At 29.1% G+C, this 24,792-nt stretch overlaps 2 protein-coding genes across 2 annotated transcripts in view; both read right to left on the bottom strand.

The window, feature by feature from the left end:
• Positions 1 to 23,727, bottom strand: part of LOC117923304 (probable LRR receptor-like serine/threonine-protein kinase At1g56140) — a 60,800-nt gene extending 37,073 nt beyond the window's left edge. Inside the window, exon 1 of the mRNA XM_034841533.1 lies at positions 23,666 to 23,727. The gene's annotated coding sequence lies outside the window, so the exon portion shown is untranslated. The remainder of the gene's footprint in view (positions 1 to 23,665) is intronic.
• The window catches only part of LOC117923303 (probable LRR receptor-like serine/threonine-protein kinase At1g56140), a 32,935-nt gene extending 9,054 nt beyond the window's left edge, over positions 1 to 23,881 (bottom strand). The window contains exons 1-5 of the mRNA XM_034841529.1: positions 23,666 to 23,881; positions 20,837 to 21,020; positions 6,274 to 6,345; positions 6,010 to 6,081; positions 540 to 611 (exon numbers count right to left, since the gene is read on the bottom strand). Of these exons, the coding sequence (XP_034697420.1) occupies positions 540 to 611; positions 6,010 to 6,081; positions 6,274 to 6,345; positions 20,837 to 21,020; positions 23,666 to 23,807 (542 nt within the window). The 5' untranslated portion in view covers positions 23,808 to 23,881. The remainder of the gene's footprint in view (positions 1 to 539; positions 612 to 6,009; positions 6,082 to 6,273; positions 6,346 to 20,836; positions 21,021 to 23,665) is intronic.
• Between the last annotated feature and the right edge of the window lie 911 nt (positions 23,882 to 24,792).

The following is a 24,792-nucleotide window of genomic DNA, read 5'->3' as shown; positions in this document are numbered from 1 at the left end:
GATTTTTGTACCAACAGACTTCTCTAGATTTCTCTGTAGTTCTTCCAAAAAAGAATATTTCTAGACACTAGCTAGCAAATATCTAGAAGACTAAAAAATGGAAATATCAAGGAACTATCTCTAGAAAGTAGATCATTTATGAGTTGACCTAAAAAAACTTGGAAGGATAATAACATAACCTGAAATCAACTAGAAATATATTCTTAGTTTCGTTTTTAATTCTCCATGAGTTCTTTGCACCCCTATCCCACCCCTAAATATATGTCCAGAGCATATTTTTTTTATTACAAATAAATATATGGACTTATCTTGCTTGACCAGTGCTCATCAGAACTTCAAAGCATTTAAGATTTTTATGTTCATTTTTCAAGAAATACATCTCTTTTTTTTTTATAAGTAAAAACAATTGTATAAAGAAAGCATAAAGTACACTTGAAAGTATACACGACGTATACAACGCAACTAGGCCAAATCATAGCTGCTTCGTTTACATGGAGTAATAGATATTTCATTTCAAATAAAAGGTTTTTGAAACTTACAACACTTCTAGTTCCGTAAGATTTCCAAGCTCCTTTGGGATGGTCCCAGAAAATGCATTATGGGCAATTGATCTGTTCCAATAAATAAATAAATAAATAAGGTATCCAAAAACAAACAAATATATGATTTTTTTAAAAAAAAAATTAATTCGACAACCATTAGCATTTAAAGATACAAAGGCACTAATTATATATCAGGTAGAGATTCTAAATATTGATTGAAACTACCTCCATGACATGTATAAATCAATGTGCAATGTTTAACAAGTAAAAATAAAATAAAAGGAAATTAACTAAATAAGAGAACTTTTGTCATATCAACTGGAAAATTAGAATCCAACGTTTTTGTGTTAGAAAGTGGCCTAATCTCCAAAAGTTTCACTTCTAACTTTTTTTGAAATTCCTTTTAGTGAAAATTCTTATAAAGGCGAATTTTGAATGTAATATTTTTTTTAAAAAACTAAATTTATCTAGAATGCCAAAATCTTTCTAAAATAAAATATTGTACTCTTTAAAAACAATGAGAATACAAAAATACAAAAACAAACAATAGGGCATAAGGGTGGCATAGGTCACATCATGTCATGTTGAGATAAAAAATAGTGAAAATTTACTCAACTCAATTACAATCTATTTAATAATTATATTATAGTGAGAACACAAACATGACTCATTTATTACGTGGATAACATGACATGATTCGTTTAACTTAATTATTTAATGAATGAGTTAAGTTAGATTGTATATGAATTGATACGAGTATTAACATGATTATAACCCATTAAACACGTTAACATGATTCTAACTTATTAAACATATTAACATGATTATAGTATGTTTAATTTATTTAAAACTTAAAATTTATAAATATATTCTTTTAAAATAATTTTTAGTTGTTTTAATTTTCAAATCTATTTTTAAAAATTTTAAATTAATTTAACTATTTAATTTTAATTATAACATGTTTATAATTTATTTTATAAAATAAATTTTAATTTTAATTTTGGACTTGTTTGTTAATTTATTTATTGTTTTAGTTATATAATATTTTAATATCTATAATGACATATTTAACATTTTATGTAGTTAGTTAATTAATTTTTTAATTATATGATATTTATAATTAAAAATATTTTAAAATTTTTAATTTTTAAATATATAAAATTAATAGACTTATATAATTTAAACAAGTCATTTTGATACGATTAAGTTAATGGGTTATATGAATGAACACAATTATGACATGAACATAATTATACTTAACCCAAACCCATTAAAATTCATGTTATTTTCAAGTCATGTTAGTATGCCACGTCAAAATTGTCATCTTTAACCAAAGGGTAATGAGCAAAGAGAAACAAAGACATGCTCATAATGTATTATTTTTAGGGTAAACTATAAAAAGGAATATATGTTATATGCTTCTTAGTGATCAAGTGTGAGGATAAAAGTTTGTGGACATGACAGTCATTCATGTCTCTAATCAAGCTCACCATTGTGCTTCATAAGGAGCCTAGTATAAGGCTCATATAGCTTCTTAATCTTCTTTTGTTTTCATTGCTAAAGTTTGTCTGCTCTCTAATGTCACTACCATTAATTATGATGCACCTCTATTGATCTTTATGATCTTGGATCATCTATTTTAAGAAGTCAATGTAGTTTATAATATAGATAGTGCTAAAGGCTCCTAGCATATAGGTTTTTTGATAAATGGGTATCCTACTATAAGCTTTAAAACACCCCTTCAGATGGGGTTCAAATTATATAAAAACATGCCAACTATGAAAATTTGAAAGTATTGATCATGTAGGTTATGCACATGTAAACCAAGGACAATTAGAAGCACGGGCATCTTCTTAGGGAATTAAAAGGATTAAAAGGCTATAGGTCATTGTGAGTAGGAATATGGTTTTCAGTGAGCAAGAAATGTATAAAAGGAAGAAGAGGGATGTGGATGGAGACCTGAAAATGAAAAGGTTGAGCTGAAGGTGGAGCTTGACGTGAGCCACTGGAGAAATCAATCGAAGATAAGCAAGGTATTGGGAAGAAGGAGATCCATTAGACTCTTACAATTTTGCAAGGGATAGGCAAAGAAGAAGCACAAAACCTCCTAGCATGTATGGCTATGTTGATATGATCTCGTATGGCTTGTTAGTAACTAAGACATGGAAGATGAGCTAATAACTTTCATAGAAGCTGTTGAGTCCCATGAAAGTGATAAATGGAGGACTGCCATAGAGGATGAGATCAAGTCTTTGCATAAAAATGAAACTTGGATGTTAGTTGATAAAACTGAAAAGCAAAATTTGGTAGGTTAATAATTGAGATTCAAGAAGCAGGAAAGGATTTTGAGTGTGGAAATAGTTAGGTTTAAGACTAGATTAATTGGTTGCATAGAGGAAAGGAATGGACCACATTGAAATCTTCTCACCTATGGTTAAACAATGCTCTATTAGAGTTCACTTGCATTTGTAGTATAAAAGAACTAAGAGCTGGAACAAATGAATGTTAAAACAACATTTCTTGATGGGGAACTTGGGGAGAAAATCTAGATATAATAACTAAAGGGGCTTTTTGGAAAAGGGAAGGACAACTAGGTATGCTAATTAAGAAATGACTATATGGTTTGAAGCAATATCCAAGGTACTGGTACAAAAGGTTGGGTTATTTATGCTATAATCTAGGTTCAAAAGAAGTGAACATGACAAAGTGTGCTACAATAATGTCCCATTTGATAGTGCCAATTATTTGCTACTCTATGTGGATGACATACTTATACATAGCATGTAAGAAAATGGAAGAAATCAATAAGATGATGCCACTTTTGCAAAGTAATTTTAAGATGAAGGACCTTGGACCAATCGGGAAGATTCTAAGGATTGAAATTACTAGAAATTGAGATGTTTGAGTGTTGTTCTTATTTCAACAATGGTTTATTAGAAGGGTTCTTTAACAAGTTTAGTATGTTAAGGAAAAGCCAGAGGACACCAATTGCATAAAATTTTAAGTTGTCTGAAGCTTAGTCACCTAAATCTAAGGAGGGTAGGGATTATATGGCTACTATATAATGTTACTAACTCTATTAAGGATGTTAGATTGTGCAATGGAAGAGGAGAGAAGACAAGTAAGCATGTTAATTCCTAAGTGGACTTTGATTATGTAAGAGACTTGGATGGCAAAAGGTTATCAACATGATATATCTTTCACATACGAAGATGTATAATTAACAGGAAGGCTTTAGTACAACATATGGTAGCTCTTTCAACAACAAAAGTTGAGCATATTGCAATGAATGAAGTTGTTAAGGAACTATGGATGCAGGGGCTGGTCAGTTAGCTTGATATGAAACAAGGATATGCGATAGTGTCTTGTGATAGTCAAAGTGCAATTCATTTGTCCAAAAATCAAATTTATGATGAGAATGAAAAGAATATTCATGTGAGGCTTCATTTTATCTAAGACATAATCATTGGAGAAATAGTATACACAGAGTAAATCTCCACTCTTGGGAATCCAACATATATGAGAGGCCCCACATCTTAATAAGTTAAAGCATTGGTTAGACTTTGTTCAGGAGAAGGGTTACTAACTAGGGAAAGTGGCAAAGGTAAGTGATGCTAAGAATTTGAATTCTACAACCAAGGTAGAGAATTGTTGAGAAGTGGCTTTGAATTAGCTCATTTGAAGAATTAAGATAAGAGGAGTCCAATTTGAAAAGCATTGGTTTATTTAGTCATACTTGGTGTTCGTTTGAGTAGACTATAAGTCTATTTGGGTGCACTTGAGTAATGCAAGGTGTGAAAATACAAGACTATCTAAAGTAACATGAATCCTTTTCCTTTTAGGCAAACTCGTCCATGTCAATAGACTCCGAGTCCTTTTAAGCAAACTCTATAGCATTTTGGGCAAACATACATGATTGAGCTGCCAACATGTATTAGATTGTATTTTCAGTTAAAGTTTATTGTGATTCATTGTTCAATTATAACAAACTTGTGTTCAAGAATCCCTTAGGTATGAATGAGTAGGTTTTACTCGTTGTAAGAGAGAGAATTTTGGGAAAAAGATCATTGTCGAAAAGAATCAAAATGAGAAAGGAAATTCTTGAGTGAGTGTAACTAAGAAGTACTCATGTTTGCCTTCTAGTAAAGGGTGGAAAGGCTTGTTTCTTGTGTAAAAAAGAGAGATGAAGATTATATATCCATGATTACTAGTGAAGCATTTGTGGATTCTTTTCTCATGCATGTCGGTGGTCCTCATCAAACCACCGACATGCATGGTTGTGTTTTTATGAATCTTAGGTTTGCTTAATTGATCTTGTTTTATGTAAAATCCTCCCAACATTGTTATTAGGGGTTTTTATTTTGTTAGGTACGAGTATTTGTAAATGAGGAGTTTCATAATAGTTGAAATAGAATGATTGAAGGCATAATAAATTTCTTTTAATTTTTCTCCTTTAGTTATGTCTTTATATAATTGTTCTTGTGTATTTAGCCCTAATACTCTTGCAACATCTTCAAAAGCTTTTTGAAAATCACTGAACATGAGGCATGGCTTGTTTGAAGGTCCAAATGAGGAGTGATCTACCAGTTGAGGTGGCTTGGGATGAATTGATTAGGGACTCTTCAAAAAATTTATAAATTATATAAAACAAATTAAGTTGTAGTGGATTTGACTCAAGCTCCAAATTCAAAGTTCTTGTCTATGTTCTTAGGGTTTCTATGTATATCTAGTATTCTCATATTTCATTTATAGCTTTTCAGTTTCTTGAGATATATTTTCAATTATAGTATTTTGAATAATTGAACATGGCAACCCTAAAAGAACCATAACTGAGAAGACCTATGAAATTAAATGTTAGTAATCTAAATATATTATATTTAGGATCATTTCAAATTCATTCCAATGAGTAAATAGGTGGCATTCCCTTTGAAAGAGTTTTAAATAATGTAATGTATTAGAGATAATGGAATTTCAATGAAAAATTGTAAACCCTTTTGCTATATTTGGTTCCTAGAAAGTACTAAGGAAAGAAAAAAGTGTTAAGGAAAATGGTTTTCTCATATTCCTCTTTATTTTATTTCCCTAGCATTTTCCCTCAAATTTTCCAGGAACCAAACATAGCCTATGAGTCTTGAGACAAATTCAATGGGAACATCCTCATATTAATTGCAATATTTTCACCTAACCATTCTCAAATTACATATAAGAAAGGCTTTCTTGAGAACGAGGTAATAAACCTAAAAAAAAAAAAAGATATAGTGAACGAAGATAACTCTTTGCTAGAAATAATCATTGGCTTCCTATGGTAAAAGTTGGGTTGTTTGATAAGAAACCCCAATACTATGAAAGTATTTTGGAAAAAGTTCCATTATTTATTCTTATCAAATAAAGATAAAAAAAAAGTGTCATTATTTTCAATTATAAATAATTCCTATAAAAGAATTTGGAATGAAGTACTAGTACTTACAATAACGATAATTTAGATAAATTTCCGATAAATGAAGGCAAGGGACCTGTGAAGTAATTTTGATCAATCTTCCTGCAAAAGGAAAAAAAGAGAAATGATCAAAAGAAATTTCAATGACCAAAACAACCTAGCTAAATGTCATCGACCGAGATCTTCCCTCAAAATCCAAAATGGTACAAAATTGAGGGTGGATTTTGACATAAAGCTTAATTACCAAAAACCAAGTAAAAAAAAAAAAAAAAAACTAACAGGAAAAATTCTTACAAAAAGGTAAGATAAGTCAAAGTTGCAAGTTCCTCTGGAATTACTCCTTTTTTGTTCAAAGCATACACTCTCCTGAAATATACACACAATTAAAAAATGGTTAGAGTGCAAGTTTGCAATTCAAGCTTCTCCTAAGGCAAGCCTGACCTGACTTGGTTCCAAAATAATTAGTAAGGCTCATCAAACTAGTAGTGTATGTCACACCCTAAAGCCCACTCCAAAAGCATGATGGTCATTTTACACCTCAAGCGCAAAGGCTCAAAGTGGAAACAATACAAACATTCGTATTGTAACTGAAAATTTACCAATTACCAAATTCCTATTCAGAGTAGGGACAAAAATCTAAAATCTCCAAGTATCAACTTTAAAAAAACTACTACATCAACCAAAATGTTATTGTCCAAATAACTCCAAACTCAAAATAATTCAAACAAATTAAGTTTTAACATCTAAACAATCTCCAAAATAAAAAGAGTTTAAACAAATGTCCTAATAAAGCCAAATTTGCCTCCTAACAGTCACTCCTCGCCTGAACTGAGGTTACCTGAAAGATTATCAATAAAAGAGGATGAGCTCAAAGCCCAATAAGAAACATTAATACAGTTTCATGGATCAAATATTTTTAATCATGCTTGCAAATATGAGGTATAACATATACTTATTTTTATAAAAAATTGAGTTCAAAATGCTAATACAATCAAACTTTCTAAGAAAACTCTCATATCCATTCCAAAACAATTTTTCATCAAAACCAAATCAAATACATTCAAAATATCTTTACTCTGGTTATCAAATAACAAATGGTGCCCAATTAGGTGGGCCTTCACAAATGAGTGGCTAGTTTCAAATTTGTTTTAGTTAAGGTAAACAAAATCGAATGTCAACAATTATAACCCGTTGACGCCATAAAAATATCAATTATTATAACTCATTGATTAGGGCTAGATATGTCAACAATTATAACCTGTTGACTAGGGTCATAGAAATGTCAATAATTATAACTTGTTGACTAGGACCATAGAAACCAAAGTCAAACACTTTATTTCATTAATTCAAACTTACAAAACAAACTATCATATCTCCTCAAATTTTCATTTTTCATAACTAAAGAAAATTATCAAATGTACTTTCCATACAAAACACATATTTGATCAATGCGAAAAGATAAAAATAATATTTTTACACATTTCAAAATACAATATAAAAAGGAAATTATTTTCTTTTATAAAAGTCTGCATTAATTTCCCTTACCTTGAAGAAGCGCTAAAAAACTTAAAGTATTTAGCTTGACGAATTTACTTCTCACCTAACATAATATCATATACAATTATCTAAAGGTAAAAATTTAACAATCTTAAAAATATTTTATTTAGTATTAGGGATCCTAATTAATTTCTCATGCTAATATTATTACTACCCAATATTATTTTCAACTTCTTAAATAATAATAATAATAAAATTTAATGAATTTCCAAATTTTTTATAAACTCATATTTCTTCCAAATCTTATTCTAACCATTTATACATCCAAACAACCCTACTATATGTCACTCACAAGCATCCAAATCACACAATTATTATTATTATTATTATTATTATTATTATTATTATCATTTATAATAATAATAATAATAATAATAATAATAATAATAATATCATTATTATCGTTATTCTTATTAATCCCAATATCCCCTCTTACTTAACAAAATACCCCATGTACTTTTAACAACTCCACCAACTCTGCTCATTATTATTATTTTAATTTATTCCACTACCATCCTTTGCCTCTCACAGTTACATATTATTTTTTTTTTCTTTGTCACCCTAACATAGTACCTTAAATCCAAAATCTAGAAATATACAATTCTTCTTCTTATTATTTTCCAATCCCTTAAGCCACATATAATCATATATTTATTTACTCATTTAAATTTTTAAAATTTCATTGTTTAGATCTATTCATCTAAAAAAAATTTGAATTTCTCTTTTTTTCATTAATGAAACAACCTATATTCATAATTTCAATTTTTTAATCTTAAAATAAATTAACTAAACTAACCCTAATCTAAATTAAAATTTTCTAAAGAATATTTAATGTGTTTAAAACTAACTAACGAATATAATATATTAATCTAGGGTTAGAATCTTACTTGAAAAAATCTGAACTTTAAACTCTAGACTTTCAAACCTTTAACCTTATGTTCTCCAATTATTTGATTTTTGGTTAATAGAGTTTTTTGAATAAAAAAGACAAGAGAAAATTTTAATTTATACAAAGGATTATTAATTGTAAAATGACTTTTTTTTTTTACCTTTAATGAGTTTAATTAATTAATTAATTAATTTGTAATTTACTATTTTGCCCTTAAAGTTTATTTTGGGGTGTTATAGTGTATGATAAAGTTTAAAAATATAATAGATTGGTGAGATATCTCTAAAAGTTATTTTCATTTATCTTCCCTAACAGTTAGCCACTATTAGCTTGAAATTTCATCAAATCATCCCTTCCCCTTCTCATTTTCTATTTTCATTCACCTCCCTTTTGATTTAAAAAAAGGGAGGTATTTGATGAAATCTGAAATTCATAATAGTTAAGTGTATTTAACTCAAACCTCAGGAGAGATGAATGAAATTTACCCTATTTCTAATTTCAATTTTATAAATAAAAAGTATTTTTAGAATTCCAATTATTGTCTACTTTTAGAAATTATAAAATTCTTGTTTTTTCATTCCATTTAATAGTAAATTGGTCTTTTAGTAGATTTGATTTATTTATTTATTTAGATTTGAATTCCTTCCTATCTCAATTTTATTTGAATTTCTTTTCATCTGATTTTGGTTCATCAATCTAACTAAGTGTAACCTTTTCATAAGGATAGAAAATTCTTTTTAAAATATAATTAATTATTGGTAGGAGATGTCCTAATAAAAAGCCATCACGATATTTTGGTTATAGAGCAAACATGATGATAGCTCACTTGATTTGTTAAATCGTTATAATGTTAGATCAATTAAGCACAATGCTTTAACTTAATTGATAGCTTTTTAAAGAAGCTAGTAGTATATCATAGCTTATTACACTTCATAAATATATCCTTGGTTGACCTTGTTCAATTTTAAAATTTTAAGGTTTGGCTATTGTTCCAAATTGGTATATACCAAAAGATACAACCAATTAGATATCATCATGTATGTATTTTGATCTCATTACTTTGTACAAAGTTTGGTCTCAATTTTTTGTACCAAGTTTGTTATTATTATTGGTACTTTCATCCAACAACCTAGGTTTTATTATGCACTATCAACAACCCATAAGTAAAGGTCTTACCTAGAGAATCAATAACTTAGGTTTTAGCTAATTTTTAATGTGCATATAAAAGAATCATTAAGCTATTTCTTTCTAAAAAAATATGGTTTTACTTTCTCTCCATGTTGCATTTATGTGTTGGTATTAGAGCATCTCTCTACTCACGCATGGCATCCTCTTCAAAAATCTATGATGCCTTGAATCCATGAGTAATAATGAATTCAACAATTGCAACAACACCGAAGAACTCATTGACTCCAACTCTATCAACCTTCTTGATTGCATCCATGATTCATATGGCTAACCTTCTAAATCAATTGACTATAGTGAAATTGAAGTATAACAATTACCTCCTACGAAAACAACAAATTACAACCTCAAAGGGTTCATTCATAGGACTCAAGAAGTTCCTCTTAAGTTGATTCAAGATGGAGACACTTGAACAATGAATCCTTCCTTCATTACACAAGAGAGACAAGATCATCCACTCGTTTCTTGGCTTCTTGCTTTAACGACTCAAGTATTCTTCCTCAATTGGTTGGTTGTGACATCGCTCATGATGTTTGGGAAACCATTAAGCAAAATTGTGCCTCCCAATCAAGAGCTAAGGTGATGCATTATATCTTTCTACTTTAGAGTTAGAAGAAAGGTAAACTCATAGAGAATGATTATTTTATAAAGACAAATACATATTATGATAATTTCAATGAAGATTAGATTTTAGCAATTCTAGCAAGCTTAGGGGTGGTGTATGATTCAATTATGTATGTCATCACTTCTTGTCATGAGCCTTCTTTACTTAAGATTGCATTTGTTAGGATAGAGCCCTTAAAAGTAATACATTTTGTATCAAAGTTAGACTTGACTTTCTATTTTCCTATCCATTAATTGTATCAAAGTTTATTTGAGCATTCAAGCCTACATTTCTTGTATTGTATATGACTTAGGTGCATTAGGAATTACATAAAAGATCTAAGTCAAGGGTTCCTTGCAAGTTGATGAGTTGTTCACTGTTGGTTTATTAACTTACACAATCTATCTAAGGCTATAGTACACCTCCTAATTAGAGGGATGACTTATCTTGGTCATCGAGATGGTTTCTTATGGTGAGTGCACTAGTATGTATGATGTAATGCTTTAACAGTGAATCATGACATTGCTTATTGGGTAGTCATGATTCACTAAGTTACTATATTGTGTGGACTCTCAACATCAAGAGACTATTGAGTTAGTGTTGAGGTCTTCAATGGCTTTGACCTATAGGTGTCATATATTCTCTATGAATTAGGTCACTATTGATTAAGACATGTGGTAATAAGTATTCTCAAAATAAGTACCATGATACATTATTAGTGTGAGATAGGGTGTCCTCTTAAGTGATCCTAAGGACTTATGATTATGAAATCTATGATATTGTAGTAATTCTTTAATTGAAATTTGCCATATATCATTTGTGGACTAAAATATGTTAGTTGATCACATAATAGGAGGATATGAGACTCAAGGATTGCATAAGTAAATTTAAGAGGACGATAACATCTACCTTGTTAGATTACAAATGTCAATTCATAAGGAGTTTGCATGCAACAGATAGTAGGTCATAGATTATAGGAATTGATTAAATTGGATTTAATCAATTCTTTTTTCAATGCAATGATATTGGATACTAGAGTGCAATTAAAATCTCTTTAGTGGAGTGTTGAGTTAATTTTAGAATTGGATTCCAAGGAAGATAGTATATTCTTATGGGTCCTAATGGTCCCTACTCAATCTCATAATCTTTGTTAGCACAAAGGTTTGAGAAAAATTGAAGATTTAATCATATATGTGCATAAAGGTGTTTTGGTGAAAGCGTAAAGTTGCATAAGAACTTATGATTATTTATTTTGAGGCTTTATGGAGAATTAATTATTTATGCACATAAAGGCGTTTTTGTAAAAGTGTAAGGTTACACAAGATTTTATGTTTATTTAGTTTTGTTTATCTATACCAGAGTAATTAATTAAATAAGAGCTCGTTTAGGCTAATTAATTAATTAAGACCCAATGAGCTAGACTAAGTGACCCTAACCCAAGTTAGGCTAAAGTCACTTAAACCCCCAGGAGAGTTTATATAAACCCACGAGTTTTAGGGCTAGACTCTAATATGTTAGACAATAAGTCTTCTAAAGACCTAGCCTCGTCCTCTCTCTCCTCTATAGGTGTGTAGTCACTCTACAAAAGTACCACAAATCAAAGAATGACTTTATCCCATATGGGAGTCTATATAAACACCATGAGTTTTAAGGTTAGATTACAATATTTTAGACAGTTAATCTTCTATAGATCTAGCCCCCTTCTCTCTCTCCTCTCTAAGTGTGTAATTTTTTTTTGATAGGAACCTCTCTAAGTGTGTAATCACTCTACAAAAGTGCCATAGATAAAAAAAATTCATTGGGTGGAAGATAATGAGATTTCGAGATCTCAATTACGAGAAGATATAAATTTGGAAACATTCAAACTACAGGTATGGTTTATAACACATCATATGGGTGCAAAGTTTTAATTTTTATCACTTCCATTATGCCTAGAATCTTATATGCATGTGCCTCAAAGCTCAAACAGATACTAGATTGCATTTCAACATCATCTTTGTTACTTTCTCTAAAGGATAAGATTCAACATAACACAATTATTTTTACTAATGCACATATATATAAGAACCTCTTATTTCAAGGTCAACAACAAAAACCTAAAGGAAATTAGAATTTTCAAGTTAGTTGAGGATTAAGTGGTTATGGATGAGGACATAGAAAATCCTATAATGCTAACTTTTTGGAAAATTAGGGCATACAATACACATGTTATTATAGGTTTGATGTCATATTTCTTAGTGTTAATAACAACTTTAGACAATGGTCGAAGCAACAATCAAAACAATAACAAGTCTATGATGGTAATGGTGACTCCTCTAAATATTGTTGATCTTAATTGGTATCCATATGCCTATGATACTAACCATGTCACCAACGATCTGTAACAACCTATATTTTGAAATAGGGTAACATGAAAATGACAACATTCATATGGGAAATGGTTCAAGCTTAATAATCACTAATACTAGTTAATCTCATGTGTTTAATAATTCTACTTCTAATTCTAGTTCTAGAGTATATCTCAATAATTTACTTTATGTTCCTTTAATGTATAAAAATATCACTAGTGTCTCACATTTTGTCAAGGATAATAATTTGTACTTCAAGTTGTTAAGATATATCCCTTAAAAGTATGAAATGATGTAATAAGCTTTGAAGTTTATTATTTATTAATAAAATCCATGTTCACTTTTATCTATCCTCATTTCATGCATTATATTTTGTAAGAATTTTAACCTACACCTCTTGCATTGTATGTAACTTGAGTGCATTAGGAATTACATGGAAGATATAAGTCATGGGTTCCTTAAAAGTAAATGATTTGTTCACAGCTAGTTCATGGGTCTAGGCAACCATTAGAGGCTATAGTGCAGTACCTCTTAATTGGAGTGATGACTAATCTTACCCATTGGGATGAGTTTCCCAGGGCGAGTGCACTAGTTGTATGGTTACACATTAGATTGGACCTATGGTAAATCGTGACGTTAGGCCATCGAGTAGTCATAACTTTACTAAGATGCTACGTTGTGTTGTCTCTCAACCTTGAGAGAATATTGAGTTTGTGTCAAAGTTAGTAGTGACTTTGACCTATAGGTGAGATCTTAAAGTGATCATATGTTCCTTATGAATTAGGTCACTAATGATAGAAGTTGGTAGCAATACATATTCTCAATAGAAGCACCATAATATCTCATGGGATTGAGATAGAGTGTTCTCTTGGGTGATCCTAAGAAGGTGTGTTCCTAAGGAGGTGTGTTCATGTAAACTATGAACATAGTAGTTCCTTAAGTGGAAATTGATATAAGCTCTTAGAAAGCTAAGATATGTCAGTTACATAATATGAGGATTTGGAACTCAAGAATAGTAAAGATAGTCTTGAGAGATGAATAAATTTCACCTCATTAAACTACGAACACTAGTCCATGGGAAACTATACACAACGAATTGCAGGTCATAGACCCAAGCACTTAGTGTCTCATTGTTATTTACATAAGGCACTGAAGTGTAATTGATTCAAAATCTCACTATAGAGAATCTTTGTATTCTAATGGATTTTGAATTTCTATAGTGGGATTTTGAATCAACTTCAAATTTATATTCTAAGGGAGCCAATACTGTCCTATGGGTTTCAATGGTCCATACACAAGCTCATATACCACGATGACATGATTTATGAGGGGTAGATAAGCTCTATGTTCACTTATGTGTATAAGGGCATTTTGGTAATTTTATAAGTTTGTGTATGAGTTAATGAAAAACATCTCTGGCTTTGAATAATTGATTAATTAGATAACATTTTTGGGTTAATTAATCAATTAAGACATTTTTTGGGCTAAATTAAGTAACCTAAGCCTTTGATGGGCTCAAGTCACTTAAACTCAATGGGGAACCTTATAAATACCTCTCTTAGGGATTAGGGTTTCTAATTTTTTTTAGTTGTCTTCCACCACCCAAAAAGAAAGAAGAGAACTTTAGCCTCTACTTTCCTACACATACCATCATTTGTGTGTTAAAGTAGAGTCAATGGACGAAAGATCATGAGTCTACAAGGCTTCCGATGACTATGAATTGATTTTTCACCACACAAATTTGATTTGGGAGCATCCAAATCTTTGGTAAACTCTTCTAATGTATTAATCTAGATCTTATTTCTTAAAAAAAATTGTCTTTTGCTTTTGTTGCTTAGGATCTAGAGACCTAGGAGGATTTCATACACCTAATCTAGTCTTAGGATAGGGAATGGAGTAATCCGAGGGATTCCCTACTCGAGTTTACCTTACTTTGTGTCTTGTGAATGACTATGTTACTAGCACAATGGTTTTGGGAAGAACTCTACATAGTGGATTATTTAGGTTTAATTATCAAAGTAATACTAAACATTGACCTTGAAACCTTATGCTTCAAGTTTTTGATGTAAAACCTTGGTCTAGCTAGTTTCAACAATGATATATTGCTAATTCGAGTGCATTTCCTATTTCTATTACTGGTTCATGTTCTTCTAATAGTCCAATTCTTAACATTTGGCATAAGAGATTGACCATCTAGGTCAAAAGGTTGTAACTTATAATCAATAAAATTCCTTTCATTTGTTCTTATTGCCAAATAGGAAATAGTTAGAAATGGAGTTTTTCCAACCTTTTCTACCATTAGTGCATGTTTTTGATTTACAAGGATCAATTTTCTTAACTCCAAATATGAGGTTTATCAATCTTTCATTTATTTTGAAACTTAAGTTGATGTGCCATTAAACTGTAAGCTCAAATTTTTTCAAATAGATTGGTGAAGTAAGTTTTGATAACTTACATCCTTACTTGATTCCTATGCCATCACACATATCAATTCCTTTTCTCACATGTATGAACAAAATGACACTATATATAGCATAAGCACAGGTGATTTGCTTAATTAGACCTTACTTTATTAACTCAAGCCTCTTTACCACTTAAATTTTAGTCTGAGGCTTCTCTAGTGTTGTTTTTCTTATCAACATCCCTCCAAATATAGTTTTTCATTAGAAACACTCTATAAAGCCATTATTTAAGGTAAAATATAACTTCCATCATAGAAAGATATCTAGTTACTTATGTTTTCCTCATTTACACCCATATAACAATCATAGGCATCAATTTAGATCTCTTACTTATACCTTTTTCAAATTTTCTTGTTATTGATGTTAAAGTATATGTTTCCAAACATATTATATTTGATGAATATAGTTTTCTATTTGCTCAAAAATAACAAAGTTCTACAATTTCCTCACTTTTTTTTTATTCTAGCTTTGTTCCTCCCTCACAAGCTTGTTCTCATACAGCTCCATTATCATTTATTATGTATCATCAATCGATAGGTGACACTACTGTCCAACCTATTACTATTCCACCAATAAGTCACTCTTCCATAAACCACTTATTTGTAGAAAATGTTTTCTTTTCAAAATTAAATCTTACTCTATGGATTCAAACTTCTCTTTCTTTACAATCTCATGCCTCTCTTACCTTAATTTCTATTATTTTATATTGTACTCTTATTCCTTTAACAGCTAATTCATACCTAGGGTCACATGATCTAAGGTTGGTAATTTTAAACAAAAAATATTTTTATTTGATATCACCATGTAGGAGCCATCTAATGTCACTGAAGCTCTTCTACACGATCAGTGACATGAGATAATGCTTATGAATACAATGCTTTAATGAAAATTAGACCTAACCCTTAGTGCCTTAACCTTAAGATAGAAGGTCAACCAAGTGTAAATAGGTGTTTAAACTTAAGAAAAATCTTGAGATGTCTATTTTTAGGTGTAATTCCATATTAGTAGCCAAGTGCTACCATCAGATAGTGGGTCTTGACTTTATTGAGACATTATGTTCTATAGTGAAACCAACTTCCATAAGAATTGTGTTAATAGTTACATTGACAAGAGGTTAAGAGATGACAACTTGATACTAATGATGTCTTTCTTAATGGCATTCTTCATGAGGAAGTTTATATAAAGCAACCACTCGGGTTTGAACAAGGGAATGGCTAATAAAATTTGGTTTGTAAACAAGTTTCATGGGCCTAGATTAACAAACTAAGAATTTTTTTATAACATTTAGGGTTTTCTTTTTTTAAGGTAGATCATTGTCTTTTCACTAGATATGATATCTCACATCAGATAATGGAAAAAGTTTTTAACATTATGTATGCATTAGTTTCTCTTAATCACATAGATATGTTCCAAAGTCGTGAGCAAACAATATCTACACGAGAGGAAGTGGATTGCTGTAGATAGTATCATAGTTGATCCTCGACTTCAGTGTGGGACTTTTTTTAGGCCCATAAGGAGTGTTTGTCTATTTGACCCCAAATCATATGGTACACGATGATAATATCTTATCTGCCTAAGGGGTGATTATGAAATCTCATATTGAATAAAGGAAAAAAATTCCTAGCATTATATATGTATAGACTCTTCTTAACTATGTAGATATGTTTTAAAGTCATGAGGCCTCTTTGAGCCTAAAACATACAATATGTACATGAGAGGGAGTGGGTAGTAACAAATGATATCAAAACCAATTTTCAACCATGTTGTGAGAGTTTGTTTAGCCTCTTAATTTTGTGGGAAACGATAAGGACATTGTTTCTGCATAGTGAGTGATTATGATATTTCACATCGAATACGAAATTTTTTCTGACATATATGTATGAATTCCTCTTAACCATGTACACGTATTTTAAAGTCATAAGAGTCTATTAGGCCCACAACGAACAATATGTACACAAGGGGGGAGCAAGTCATTAGACTGGATTTCATGCAAAATCATGTGTGTTCATCCTATTCTATGTGGACAATATCATACTTATTAGGCATGTTATTAAATATTTTTTGTTACTTCTCATTTGAATGGAGCTTTTTCCTTAAAAGATTTAGGGTAATTGAGTTTTTTCTCAAGGATAGAAGCTCTTAGAAGAAATATATCACTGGCCTTTTATAGAAAATGAAGATGACTAATGCTAAGCCTCTATTTACATTAATGATTAGTAGACTCTAATTGTCTTTTAAGGAAGGTGTTCCGGTTATGAATAGTCAAGAGTACAAGAGTGTAGGTGGTACACTCTAGTATATAACCATTACCAAGCTAGAAAGATTATAGTCTAAATAGCTTTGCCAATTTATGCAAACTCCTTTGATACACATTGGAAATCTATGAAAAAGATACTAAGGTATCTTAAGGTTGCTATTGATTTTTGTAGAACATTGAAGAAGTCTAGTCACTAAAATTAATAGGATACTCATATATAGGTGGGGCAATGATCTTATAAAAAATGATTAACTGCTAGGTTTTGCATATATTTTAGGAGTAATGTGGTGTTCTAGTGTTCTGAAAAGCAACATGCTTTCTAAAAGTAAAGCACATTGATAAGGTATAGAAGTTCTACTAATGCAATGTGGCTAAGTCATTATTGAATTAAAGGTGAAGTAACATAGAATTATAATAATGTGGTGTGATAATCTTAGCATAGTTGCATTGTCTGTAAATCCATTCCTTTATTTAAAGACTAAATATATTGAGCTAGATTTATATTTGGTACAACAAAAGGTGCTACAAAATCAATTAATAGTGAATTTGTTAGAATAGGGCCCCTTAAAAACATGATATAATATAACAATATAAGATTTCATTAATATTTATGTTATGATTTCAATTTCACTTCACTATCATGTTTATGCATTATGGTTGATTTGAGCATTTAGGTCTACATAACTATTATTATACATGACTAGAGTGTATTAGAATTGCACAAAAGATTCAATTCATGACTTCCTTGCAAGTTGATGAGTTATTCACAACTAGTTCATGAACTTAGGCAACCTATATGAGGTTGTAGTGCACTACCTCCTAATTGGAGTAATGACTTGCCTTTGTCATTGGGATGAGTTTCCCATGGTAAGCGCACTATGATGTATTGAATAAGACATATGGTGAATCATGACATCAGTTATCGAGTGGTCATGATTTCACTAAGCTACTTACTTTATGAGTTCTCAACCTTGAGAGAATATTAAGTTATACTGTGGTCTTCAGTGACTTTGACTTATGAGTGAGACCCTGAGGTGGTCATATATTCTTTATAGATTTGGTTATTATTAATTAAGACAAGTGACAATAGGAATCCATGAGGTTGGCACCATGATATCTCATGAGATTGAGAAAATATGTCCCTTTGAGTGATCCTAAGGAGTTGGGATCATAGAACCTACAATGTCATGGTAATTCTTTTAGTGGATTTGACATATGTTTATAATGAGTTAGAATATGTTAGTTGGTCACAAAATAAGAGGATATATTTCAAACTCAGTGATAATAAAGGTGATCTTAAGAGGTTGATAGTTTCCATTTCGTTAGATTATAAACATTAGTTCATGGGGAACTTACATGCAGTGGTTAATAGGTTATGGACTTGAGAAATTGATTAAATTAGATTTAATCAATCTATTTCTTGATTTAATTTCATAAGATGTTGGAGTATAGTCGACTCTCTATAGTGGGATGTTGAGTAAATTTCATAATTAGGATTTAAGGGATCTAGAATTTTCCTATGAGTCCTAATGGTCCTCACTCAAGCTTGCACTCCTTGGTTGTATATTATTTTTAAAGGATATTTGGGGTTTTATTCATAGGTGTGCATAAGGGTGTTTTGGTAAAAGAATAAGGCTACACAAAAGCTTATGAATTATCTTTCTAAATTAGGTTAATTATTAATTAGAGTTCAATAAAGCTAATAAATAAACCCAGTGGGTCATATTAAGTGACCTAAGCTTAAGATGGGTTAAGGTCATTTAAACTCATAGGGAGGTCTATATAAACCCTCTTAGGGTTTAAGTTTAGATGCTCACATTCATTATTGTCTTCCAAAGAGAGAGAAAAAAAAACCTTAGGCCCCATCCCTCTAGAGAGAAGTCCATCCTTCTTCACTACTAAGATTCAAGAAAAAGTTAATAGGAAGAAGATCTCTAGGTCTTTGAGATCATGTTCTCCATCGACTAGAAAAAGATTTGAAAACATCCAAATCCACAAAATGATTTCTTGTTATCTTTACCCTAGAAAAGTTTTAAAGGCATATCTAGTTTTCTGCTACACCTAGGATCTTAAATGCATGCATTTGTTTGAGATCTTAGGCTTAGACTAGATTTTTCCAAGGTATTCTAACATAATCATACTCCATCAATTAATGATCAAGCAATTGATGTACTTAAAAAACTTCTACTAGCTAAAAGACATTTTCCAAATGTAGAAATCAACCTATGAGGGTATAAATTTAAGGACGTCAATTTTGTGCTAACTTTTACCATTGAGGGTTCGTGGATGTGATGTTCCATTAAGGACTTTGTGGCTACCTTCAATTGTTGCCATGTTATGGGATTTTTCAACCTATCCATGGCCTTATTTTAAACTTATTGAATGTCAATCTCTATATGACTAATTACATAGCTTTGAAGATTGATAAGGTAAAGGGGGGATTATGTATATATACATGTACTGTTTACAAAATATGGATGAAAAGAGAATCCAAAAAAGTCATTTTCATGGGAATGCATTTTAAGGAAAATAATTCTTATTTCATGCACTGGAATAGTGTCTACCTCACGTTATCCGAAAATGCCTTTACATGTGTTTTGGTCTTAAAGTAATATTTTTTTTATCTTAAAGTAACACTATTTTGGGCTTAAAGTATCTTTCTTGATTGAATGATGATCTACTATCTTCATGTGAGTTGGGCTGGTATGGATGGCAATCCATGTACACATATAAGGACATTTTTGAGTAATGTAGGGTAGACATTGTTCTAGCGCATGAAACGAGAATTATTTTTCCCAAAATGCACTCCCCATAAAAATAACTTTTTTGGGTTCTCGTGTCATCCATATTTTTTAATTGGTGCATGTTTACATAAATCCCCTTAAGTTAAAAGATACAATTCGATTTTAGTTATCAATGAGTTTTTGGATCAATTACCTGTTTTAAACAAGATTTACGTTGAGCCTATCATCAAACTCCTAAGAAAGTGAAAAATGCATCAAACTCAAAAAATAAAAAAATAAAAAAATAAATAAAAATCATGTTCTCCTAAATTCCACATAAAACAAATCTAAAAACACCATATTCAAATTTTTTTTGCATTGCTCATGCTTTTTCTATGCCTACATTAATTCAAGAGAGAGAAAAGAGGTGACTAACCGAAAAGAAGCATATAATATGTAAATTTCTTTTAATTTTGATATCGAATATTTAAAATAGAAATTAAAACAAAATATCAAAAACATTTTTTTTTTCAAATTTCAATTATAAAAATTTAAAATTATAAGTAATAAAACTTTTTGATATCTTAGTTTTTTAAGTAATTTTTAAAATTCTTACTTTTTTTCAATATAAATCTCTAAAAATATTTTTGTACATTATATGAAAGTGATTATTATTTATAATACTTGAGCAGAGAGAATGGTCAAACCCTTCTAGCATTTCCTATTCTTCTCTTGAGCTGATGTAAAAGATAATAATGAGAGGTAGAATTTAAAATAATAATAATAATAATAATTTTCAAAAATTGAAAGAAAAAAAAAATTATTTACTTACAGCTGAGTAATGTGGCAGGTGGTACCATTGTCGTAAGAACAATCACACGTGATAGCTGGATTATTATCCTCGCTCTCAAATGCTGTGCCGTTAATGGCTGATCCGGTGCATGGCTCCCCACTGATGTTCCACAATGCCACCGACTGTGTATCCCATTGTTGGAATATTGAGCTCAATGCTTCAGCTGTCTCACCAAATTCATATCCCCATCTTTTCAGATATTTAAATTAAATACAACTGTATTTAATTATTTTTCCTTTTCAGGAACATTGTTAGTATTATTGACTTAATATAACTTAATCATTTAAGTAGATTAAGTTGATTTTTATTTTTATTTTTATTTTTTACTTAATTATAAATAAAATTTAAAACTAAATAATATTTAATAGTATTAAATATTAACTTGTTTATTTTTTTTAATATTTTATTTCTATTAAGTATTGAGAAGTAAAGAAAATTAACATGTTATTTTTAGTATTTAGATATTTTAGGGGTTATTTGGTAAAACTTAATATCTATTACTTAATGACTCAAATTGACTTTAAGTTAAATTATATTTAAGTTGTTAACTTAAAATTTATTACTTAATTATTGTTTTAAATATTAAGATTATTTGATAAAATTACCTTCAAATTTATTTTAAATTATTGAATTGATATATTTATCTTCATAAATTATAATTAGAGTAAAGAAGATTGAGTAACGGTGGAGGTTATAAAATAGCAAAGGAGATCCTGAAGGTAATTAGGATAAATGAAAGTAAAAAGGGAGAATAAAGATATGAATTTAAAAACAAATTAATTATTTTTATTTATTACTTGAAATTATTTTTTACTTTAAGTTATACCATTAAGTTATTTTACTAAACATACTTAATTTACTTAATAACTTAAATAAAATTATTAAATAATCTTAAATTATTAAGCTAGTTTATTAAACATCCACTAATTTTTTTTTATTTAGTTAAAAAATAAAAATAAATAAATAAAAAGTTAACAAAAAAAATAAAAAGACAAACAATCTAAAACTTGAAAGTAAGTTTATTTTATTAAAAAGTTAAAAAAAAAAACAAATAAACAACACATAAGTTATACCATTAAGTTATTTTATTAAACATACTTAATTTATTTAATAACTTAAATTAAGTTATTAAGTCATCACAAGTTATTAAGTTTGTTTTTTAAACACCTAATTAATTTTTTTTATTCAATTAAAAAATAAATAAAAAGTTAACAAAAATAAAAATAAAAAGACAAACAATCTAAAACTTGAAAGTAAGTTGATTTGCTAAAAAGTTAATAAATAAATAAATAAACAACACAAGAAGGATATTTGGCAATATAAGTTAATATTCTAACTTAAAGTAAAAAATAATTTACTTATTCTTAAACTTAAATTTCTTTTACTGTATTATTCGTGAGAATATATTTTACAATTATACCTTTATATTCACATATTATCTTTTATAGCAAATATTTATATAATTATTTTATATATTTATAATACTTAAAATATGAATGTTAAAAGTAGCGAGGATAAATATACTTAATTTTATGATTTGTAATAAATTTTAAATTAATTTTATCAAGCAATCTTAATATTTGATTTAAAAATTAAATAATAACTTTTAAATAAATAATTTAATAATTTTTTGAATTTAAAAATTAATTCTAATAATTAAATAATAAATATTAGCTTTTATCAAATACCTTCTAATTTTGACTTAAAAAAATTATTTTCTAGATAATTATCAATGCCAATTTTGACTATGCATCATGTCTAGGCTCGCAAATAGATATATAATATATCTAGTCAATAATTTTTTATTGTTAATAATTACTCTTTTTTAGTCCATATATGAATTTTGTGACCCATAATATTATTTGTTTCCTTTTTTTTTTTTTCTTTTTTTTTTAATATTTTCATAATTATTTCAAAAAAAAAAATTATTATTACCAAATTACATAATATTTTATTTTTATTAATTTACATGATAGTACGATGAAGAGACATTATTGAGGGATGAAATGACTCGTGAGCTCAAGATAGACTTTTCTTGCAACCGATAAAAAGGAAAAATTTAAAAAATACATTTTTAAAAAAAATTGCCGAGTAAGCGATGTTATGAATTAAATAATACTTTTTATTTTTAATATATATTTTCATATTTAAATAGTATATATATATATATATCTATATATATATATATATATATATATATATATATAGAATTTAAAATATTAATACATCCATACTTATTCTTGATTTAATTAAATAATATCAATTATAAAAAATAAAAAATAATTTATATATATATATATATATATATATATATATATAAAATTTTATAACCATTTTTAACTTTAATAATATAAAAAAGGAGAAAATATATTTTATTTACTTATTTATTCACCCTTTTCTTCCTTCAATCGTTACTTGATAAAAAAAAAAAAAAAAAAATCCGTGATAATATTTAAAGGTTGATAACTGATCCATGTGGAAAATTAAGTGAATTAGGTAGGTGGGTAAATAATTAAAAGTTGGTATGACTCTTGAGCGGCAAGGCTGTCAGGCCTCATGGCCCTCATCCACGCAACACAAACTACAGCTGCTCAATTCCTTCCCCTCTAAGCCTACGCTCTCCAAAAACACACCCTTCAATTTCTTTCTAGCTAAAGCTCTAAAAGAAACCACCGTTGGAAGTAAAAGTACCCACACCACCACAAACCCACAAACCCAAAAAACAAGTCATAATTTTTCTATACAGATGCATGTCTACAGAGAAGAAAGAAAAAAGAGAGAGAGAGAGAGAGATAGAAAACGAGATACCTTCAGATGGGTCCAGGGTAGCATTTTGAGCAGTTGATTCCTGAAATAACAAGAATAGCCACAACAACAAGAAGAGGATGATGATGGAAGGGCAGCGGGGAAGAGAGGGTGAAGCAGACGCTCTTGTCACTCTAACATTCATCTTTCTGTGTGGTATGAAACATGAGTGAAAATCATTTCATATATATAAATATGAAGTGGGTTTTCATTGAGAGAGAGAGAGAGAGAGATCAGTTGGAATTTTCCCCTACTTGAAAAGTCACCCAAAAAGTCTTCGCACTCCCATCTTGAAATTTTCTGCTTATTTGCAACCACAAGAATGTTTAAATTGTCCTTTCAATTTTGTCATTTTCGACAATGGGTTTTGGACCACTAACACCTAACACATCTACATGCTTAAAATCAGCGTTTGAGAGTGGACAAAAAATTATGATAATCTTGTGTGGTGGAGCTTTGAAAATCACTTTTAAAGATATTAAATTAAGTTTTAGATTAATATTTGATAGTTGCTTTATTTATTTATTTTTCCAACAACCGTATTTTGCTACGAAAACACTTTCCAAATATATATATATTTTTTATATTCGAATAGTAATCGGCTCTCAATAAAAGTACTTTGGATAAAATTATCATCAATAAAAGCATTATAGATTAAAAGCTCAATCGAGGGTGATTTTAAATGAGTGAAAAGCGCTTCTTGATACTTTGAAGTATTTCTTCGAATGAATGAAGTATTTGACAAGCTTTTATAATTTAATTTAATTTATTTTTTGGAGTAATAAAAATATATACTTAATTTGCGATGATCTATAAATTTACTTTAGATAATTTATGATGATATTAGTGGTAAATTTTATCAAATTAAGTGGTAAACAGTTAAATATAAATTTTAATTTAATTTTGACATTTAATTTCATTACCGTTTGGTTTAATACTTTAAATGTAAGAATTTGTTTTCAAGTTTTAATAATAGTTTTGTTAACTAAAGTGAGATATTTATTGCTTGTTGAGACTGTTTTTAGAAATAATTTTTAATTTTTAAATTCAAACTCTAAAATATGTTTGGTAATTTTTTAATAGAAAATAGTTTTTTTTAAACTAATTTTTGAAATATTGTGTTTTTATAA

Source organism: Vitis riparia, chromosome 10 (assembly GCF_004353265.1).
Source record: "Vitis riparia cultivar Riparia Gloire de Montpellier isolate 1030 chromosome 10, EGFV_Vit.rip_1.0, whole genome shotgun sequence".
Taxonomy (NCBI): Eukaryota; Viridiplantae; Streptophyta; class Magnoliopsida; order Vitales; family Vitaceae; genus Vitis; species Vitis riparia.
The sequence above is the reverse complement of the archived record's forward strand: the minus strand, read 5'-3'. Positions and strand labels throughout refer to the sequence as shown.